Source organism: Terrapene carolina, unplaced genomic scaffold, assembly GCF_002925995.2.
Source record: "Terrapene carolina triunguis isolate 2854851 unplaced genomic scaffold, T_m_triunguis-2.0 Scaffold211, whole genome shotgun sequence".
Lineage (NCBI taxonomy): Eukaryota > Metazoa > Chordata > Testudines > Emydidae > Terrapene > Terrapene triunguis.
Window position 1 is genome coordinate 3,821,368 of NW_020664562.1, and position 7,637 is coordinate 3,829,004.

Genomic DNA, 7,637 nt, shown 5'->3' on the forward strand with positions numbered 1-7,637 from the left:
CCCGAGCCGGGCCGGGTCCGGGCTGGGGGTGCTGGGGCCCGAGCCGGGCCGGCGCTGCTGGGGCCCGAGCCGGGCCGGGGGTGCTGGGGCCCGAGCCGGAGCCGCTGGGGCAGCCGGGCGCCGCTCGGCCGGGGCCGCGCCACCCCGGAGCTCTCCTCCTCGCCCCCCCTCCACCCCAGCTTACCTGCTGCTGCCTCCCGCTTGCCCCTGCTTCTTTTGAGATTTCCCGTGAAGATCTGATTCGCGGGAAGCAGGGGAGGGGGAGGAGCAGGTGGGCGGAGCGTTCAGGGGAGGGGAGGAGGGGGAAGACAGCTGTGGGCCGGACAGCGTGGTAAGGCTGCAGGGGATGGGGGGAGCCGGGAAGGGGCTTTGGGTGCCCAGCGGCGCTTGGCCGCCGCTTTTCTATCTATAAATAGGCGACTGGGTGGAAATCCCGGAAATTTTTAGATTTTTAAAAATACCCCCCGGACGGCTATTTATAGACCGAAAAGCCGGACATGTCTGGGGAAATCCGGACATATGGTAGCCCTATTTTATATGATGTATAAAGAAGACCTGAAAGAGGTTTATTTCTAGTTGTTTTTACCTTAGAAATATCAGGAGTGTCCGGGGAGCCGCAGATTAACTCTCACAACTTAACTGAAGGGCTTGAGATGTTGAATCAATTGGAACTAAAAGGCATTTAAAAATCCAAACCAAACAATAGAGTTTCAAATGGCCTGACAAAAATCTCCATCCACTTTCACTCTTGTGATGCCCATTTCACTGATCTTCCAGTCAGCAGAGTGTTTCAGGGGAAGACAAGATTTGAATTTCTATTGTAAATAACAAAGAGGAAAAAAGAAAACTCTGTTTTCCTTTTCCTTTTGTATAAAACCCTTTCAGGCTTCTTTTAGAAGGGAAAAAGGGCAGAAGCCTAATTCTAGTTTAATCACATATAAGTGCTCTCTACACCCAACCCAACTACAGCATTTGTCATTTTGATCCTCTTCTGCACTTACACTAAGGGCAGTGTTGTAAAGAGGTCTTAGCATATACAGAAATCAAGCATTTCGTTTCTACGCAGGGCCAGCAAAAGAGACAGAACTCTGGATCTGATCTATTCAGAACTGAGGTTAGGAGTGGTTGTAGTTTGGAGTCTGAATTTGGATTCAGACCCTAGTAGTGCAGTTGAGCCTTATTGTTGCAAATCCAAACTCCTCTGAATTTTGGGGTATTCAAAATGGAAATCTAACTTTGATGGTACTTCTGGTTACAGATGGCTTTAGCCAAAATACTGAGAGAGAGAGAGAGAGAGACTGTTTTTATGGTACTCCTTGCCCACCTACAGCCAGCACATATTTGAAATATCCTGATAAAACATTTTCCTGCACAAGGCTTCCAGAAAAGTGTTTTGAGCCTCTTAAGGCTCGGATAAGTAGTCAAACTGTGGAGTGTAGTATCTGTTTGATAAAAACCCAAGAGACCTTTATATTTGAGCTTTTTGCATTTCATATAAAGTTCACAAAATCAGTCTAGTTTACTAAAAACCTATAAAAATGTTGTGGGTTTTCCATTTAAAAAAACAGAGTCATTTTAAAAACAATTTTACTAAGTCAAAACAAGATGCAAACCTTTGCAGTTTCCCTGCATGGAATTTCAGCACAGATATTTTGCAGTCTCTAGTTAATGTGCTTCATGGGTATAGCACAGATTGGCTACATCAGATTGATGGCGTGAGGCAATATTAAACCAAGTGGTGATGCTCAGAAAACTGACTATGTAAACTATTTCACCTTCTTACTCTGTAAGTTAGCCCATGTGGTCCTTCCAATATGTCCCTGACCCTGACCACAACGTTTCACTGTTAGAAGTAAAACAGGTTTCAAAACCAAACTAATCCTTAGCATGTCCTCAGCATCAGCCAAAAATGGTGCCCTCACACCTGATAGTCCACCAAAGCCCATGACAAGATTTTGTTTCAAGGACAATGACAATGTAGCTGCAGTTTAGATTGCAAGCTCTTTAGGGTAGGGACTCTCTTCTTTGTGTTTCCAGAGCAACTAGCACAACAGGGCCCTAGGCACTCACGAAATACAAACAACAACAATAAATGTATATTACTGGGGTTACTAGTTCCACTAAATCAAATACCGAGGCAGAGTTCTAAGAATAGGAACATGAAACATGAAGTGGGGAAGGCTACTTTGCATGCAGACATATGGTACATACTGTTGTCTGGCAATATTTTAAGACAGTGATGTGCTTAGTTTTTCCTGTACCTGTGAAATTCATCTCAATACAAAGAAGTGATTATCTGCATCTTTTTACAATCAGATGTTGATGAGTGCCTTGAACAGAACATTCACTGTGGACCAAATCGCATGTGCTTTAACATGAAAGGAAGCTACCAGTGTATAGATACACCTTGTCCACCAAACTATCAACGAGATCCTCTTTCTGGGTATGCTTTATTTAAGTTTTTTTTTTCAGGTTCTTTCTTCTCCCCAGACATTAGCCCTGATCCTGCAGTGTAATCTGCTAGCGCAGAATCCCACTGACATCAGTACAATTCTGCATCGGTGCAGAGATCCACACTAGTGGATTACAGTTACAGTCTTGGGCCTGTTCTCTGTACAAAGATTAGTCACTGGTGACAGTGATATATATGCATTGTTGCTTCATGTTATTGATAAATAATAGAATTAGATTGCAGTGGGTTTACACAAAAGTTGTGACTTCTGGCTGCCATCACGGATTCAATATTACTAATGTTCGATTCAGTGGAAGCAAGGTCAGACTGTTTGTGTACCAATAGAATCGGACACACCAACTTTCAAACCCTGCCATGACAGATTTTATTCAGATTCTTCCTGATGATTCAGTTTCCTTCAGCAAACAGTGATGGAGCCTTTTTGCTCGTTGACATTTTCTGGCTCTAGTTTATTTTTGGACCGTGCTTAGATGCTTCCATTTATATTTTTAGAGCACTTCAAAATAGTTACTAATTCTTGAGAACAAATATCCCCACTCAATATCTTTTTTTTTTTAATTTTGGAGGCAAAATTCTGTAATAGGTCATACACACCAAATGGAGAATGAAGCCTAAATATTTTATAAGCTGTCCCAAACAAGTTTTTTTTTTTTTTTTTTTTGCATTGTTTACGAGCTTGGTCACTAAAATGATGTGCTATTGACTATAGCAACCAAAACAAGAAGTAATCTAGGATTTCTTTTTAAAGCTATCAATATTTTTAGTACTTCTCTGTGGCTTCCAGGGTATTCTGTTATCAGTGAAACGTGGTTGTGGTTTCAAAGGAACAAGATCAGGTTGTCTATGCTGAAGTAACTGTGTCACGTGTGCGCACCGGAATTTGGCCTTTGCTGCATAATGCCCTAATTCTGTACTAAATTATAGTGACCTGCATAATACCTTCTGCCTAGCTACTTCAAAGTATTGTTTTTATTCCTAGCTTCTGTCTCAAGAACTGCCCACCTAATGATTTGGAATGTGCCCTTAGCCCATATGCCTTGGAATACAAACTCGTTTCCCTGCCATTTGGAATAGCTGCCAATCAGGATTTAATTCGACTGGTTGTCTACACTCAAGATCAAGTGATGCATCCCAGAACAACTTTCCTAATGGTAGATGAGGACCCAACAATCCCATTTGCTCTCAGAGATGAAAATTTAAAAGGCATAGTGTTCACAACCAGGCCACTGCAAGTGCCAGAGACGTACCGGATGAGAGTCAGAGCTTTGTCCTACAGCACTGATGGAAACATTGAATATCAGACAACTTTCATTGTTTATATAGCTGTGTCTGCCTATCCATATTAAAAAGCATACTTCAACCAGTAATTGAAGTATTTTAACCATATTCGTAAGTGCCAGTGGGTATTACCACTTCCAGACTCACAGTACTGCCTCCTCTTAAAAACAGTTGAAAACTTTGCAATGTGAAAGTGGTGCTATGCTCTTTTCTTATGCTTTCCCTGAAGATGCCAATATTTCCATTATCCAATTTAAAAAAAAAAATCCATGGTTCTAAGGAGCCTTTACCACTTGCTTTATTTATTACACTGGAGCAGTAACTTTCCACAGATGGTTCTGAAAATTCACCAGAACAAATCAGAAGTGCAAGGTGGAATTTTAGTGGTGAAAGTAGTAGACAAAAATCAGTCCAATCCTAAGAAGCTAAACAGAGAACTAGATATATTTCTGCATTTTTAAGGGTTGCTAAATGTTTTACAAATTTATCTGCTGAAAAATGATATTTTTCTTACCAAATACTTGATAGAAATAGGTTTGTATGTACATTGTTTCATTTGGTCAAAAAGGAAAAATACCACTCGACACTCAAAAATGCTAAAATGGATGCCATATTGGTGCTTATTTTAACTTGGAAATTTTGGAATAGGAACCTGTGACATTCATGTGATTTCAGCCAGGCCATTACTGTTCTGAAGAAAAAATTACACAGCTACTTCCACCTTAGACAGCAGATATTTCATTATAAAAATCTTACTCTGACATTTTGGTATAACCCATTAATTTAGCTCCAAATCTTCCACATTCCACTACTGCTGGTTGGTGGTTTTGTTTTCAAAAATGGAACTTTTCCCCCCAAAAATTTAGCAAGTTTGGTTCAGCAAAATATTAGGTGTCAATACACTGTATAAAGGTGGTAACAAACTCTGGAAGTAATTTTGTCAAGATGTATTCTATTTTTATGAAATGTATATATGTGGTTTTTCCCCCATGTGTATTTTCTATGCAATATCTTGAGTTTTTTATAACAACATTTTTACCAAAGGATAATGTTACATCAGAAATAATCAAATAAAGGTTCACTTTTTCTTAACCTGTGAGATTACTGCAGAATTTTTCATAGAACAAATTACTTGCTATGAATTAGTCACACATCTCTAGTTCTAACCCAGCAGCTGAAAGAAGAATTGACAATCTTTTGAATTTGTACAATTTGAAGGCATCCACACTGGGAGAGCCCTCAGCTTGGGAATTCTTTCCATGTCCCCCATTCATCAATGAAGCCCAAGTCTGGGACTCTTCAGGGACTATTAGTTCATACAGGGTTGATTGAGCAGGGGAGTGGGTTTTTGCTACTGTTGCGCAGAAGGGAAATTATTTTGTTACTAACTTGGGTTTTATTGTAAATATGCCTAGAGGTTGCTAATAAACAATATTTTTCTATAGTTTACATACACGTAAAATCAGTGCAAGGTGTTAGAGGGATAACACTAGTGCCTCAAATTTCTATCAGGTTTCAGAGTGGTAGCCGTGTTAGTCTGTATCAGTAAGAACAACGAGGAGTCCTTGTGGCACCTTAGAGACTAACAGATTTATTTGGACATAAGCTTTCGTGGGATATAACCCACTTCATCAGATGCATAGAGTGGAAAACACAGTAAGCAGGTATAAATATACAGCACAAGGACTCCTCAAATTGCTATGTCATTTTATGTACAGAACAGAGCTGGTATTGCCAACAGCAATGCAAGCTTACCCCAAACCTCCCCACCATCGCACCTCAGGACCACCACAAAGTTCAGTGGTTGACCTCATGTTGCAGCAGTACCTAAAGTTCCCACCAAGACCTGAGCCCCTTTGTGCCAGGTGCTGTGCATGCACATAGCCTGCCCTAAAACATATCTTTAGACAAAACTCACAAAAGGGTGGGAGAAATGGGGAACTGAGGCACAGAGTGAGTGAGTAACTTGGAATCTATGGCAGGGCTGGGAACTGAAGACAGTTCTGAGTGTTTTAAACCACAAGAGCATCGTTCCTGCTGACACTAATCAGGGCACTGTCCAGGATTTCTTGTGATGGTGGCTTAGTGATGTAAACAACCGTCCACTAGGAACTGGACTAAGAACAGCTCATTTCACATAGGCAGAGTTGTCCCGTGCTTTGGGTGGGCCCTGCGCTTCAGGGCGGCCCGGCACCATCAGCAGGGGTCAGGACCGTGCCCCGCAACCACCCAGGTGTTTGTTTACTTTTCTTGCCTGCAGCCCCCCCCGGGCTCAGTCTCAGTCTCTGTGGCAGCAAGCAACCGGCCCCAGCCCACTCTGCTCTGCCGGCTCCCGGCGTTGCCTGCCACCGCAGAGTCCTAGCATCCCCCAACCACTAGTGCCAGGGCAGGCTGACCCTGTCCTTCCGCCTTGGACGGACCCTTCCCTTTTCTGGTGGGACCCTCCACCAGCACAGGGGGTCCCCTCGCCCCTAGCACAGGTGAGTGCCGGCCAGTAGTCTCCATCATCTCTCGCCCAGCACTGGTGTCCTGCCAGTGCCCCACACTTCCCCCTTCCACTTCCCTTTCTCCCCTCTCCCAGCACTGGGTGGGGTCCTCCAATGCCACCTCCAGGCCAGAGCCAGCCCTTATCATCTCCCTGCCTCAGGGTCCTCCTTGCCTTTCAGCTCTCCAGCCTTGGGCTCCCCCTCCCCGCAGTATCAGGACTTGGGGGTTCCACAACTCTGCTCTCTCCACCAGCCCCCAGGACTGGGGTCCTCCATCCATCTGCTTTTCCACCTTCCCTTCCCCTCCCAGCCCCCAGAGAAAACAGATCTTAGAGCCCCTCCTCCATGCTGGAGGGTTCTGGGGTTCCCCAGCACCAGGGCACATATAGGCCCTCCAAGAGTCACACAGCTCCCGAGACATGGGCTCTCAGTGTTGCGAGTGTGTAATTACATTAAATTAAAAAAAAAATCCACTGAGGGTAGCGAAACCATATGCACCTGGGAAGTAAGTTTGCTGCAAGGACGTCCAAGAAGGTGGATTTCAGAATGTAAGCGGTGCGACACTGATCGTGAACGGTGAGAGGTTTTTTTAATTATATGAACTTCCATTATAATTATAAAAAAGAACTACAATATAATATAACACAACATAATTATACAGCTGGGCGCTATCAATATTTAACCTGAGGCCAGTAGCTGCCCTTGAAGTTCACTGTAACCAGATTTCACCTGTATAAAAAATGTTAAGGGTGGGCCCCTACACAGGCTGATCTGCCCTGGGCTCCGCACCCCCACTAGGGACAGCCCTGCACATAGGTAACCCTAAAAGCCTTTAGACAATAACTTTCAGACGTCGGTGAGGAAGGGGTAAAAGATTACAATCATTATTAAAATATTTACAATCACTAAAAGCATCCAATTTGGCTTAAGGCCTTATACTACTAGTCTCTATTGTATTAGTAAACCCATTATTTTTCAATATATTGAAATCCCTTTCTATTCCAGGATTTTGCAGTGTATTTTAATTTCCATAAAGATAAGTGGGAAAATATTAGCAAGTAGGGTTGATTGTTTTTAATTTGTCATGCAACCAAATATTGCAGTGAGGGCCACCAACCAAAACAAAAGGATATTTTTTAAATGTTAAAAATTTGCTAAAGCTAATATTATAGAAGAAAAAAAAGCATGGAGAATGAAGCAAAGATTGTCACAAAAAAGCAAGGGGGAGGGGGAAGACAACAAGAGTCTGTAGTTCTCTGTTAATTTCCTTCTCAAGGGGCTATGATTAGACAGAGTGAAGCTGGAGGAAAAATCCACATTTCATGTAAAGCTGCAGCAAATAATTCTTGGCCCTCTCAGTGCTGATAAGTTTGTTGAATTCCTCCATTTCTACTTTCCTT

At 42.8% G+C, this 7,637-nt stretch overlaps 1 protein-coding gene across 1 annotated transcript in view; it reads left to right on the forward strand.

The window, feature by feature from the left end:
- The window catches only part of LOC113407339 (hemicentin-1-like), a 344,382-nt gene extending 340,017 nt beyond the window's left edge, over positions 1–4,365 (forward strand). Inside the window, exons 103-104 of the mRNA XM_026655742.1 lie at positions 2,317–2,443; positions 3,453–4,365. Of these exons, the coding sequence (XP_026511527.1) occupies positions 2,317–2,443; positions 3,453–3,819 (494 nt within the window). The 3' untranslated portion in view covers positions 3,820–4,365. The remainder of the gene's footprint in view (positions 1–2,316; positions 2,444–3,452) is intronic.
- The last annotated feature ends 3,272 nt before the right edge of the window (positions 4,366–7,637 follow it).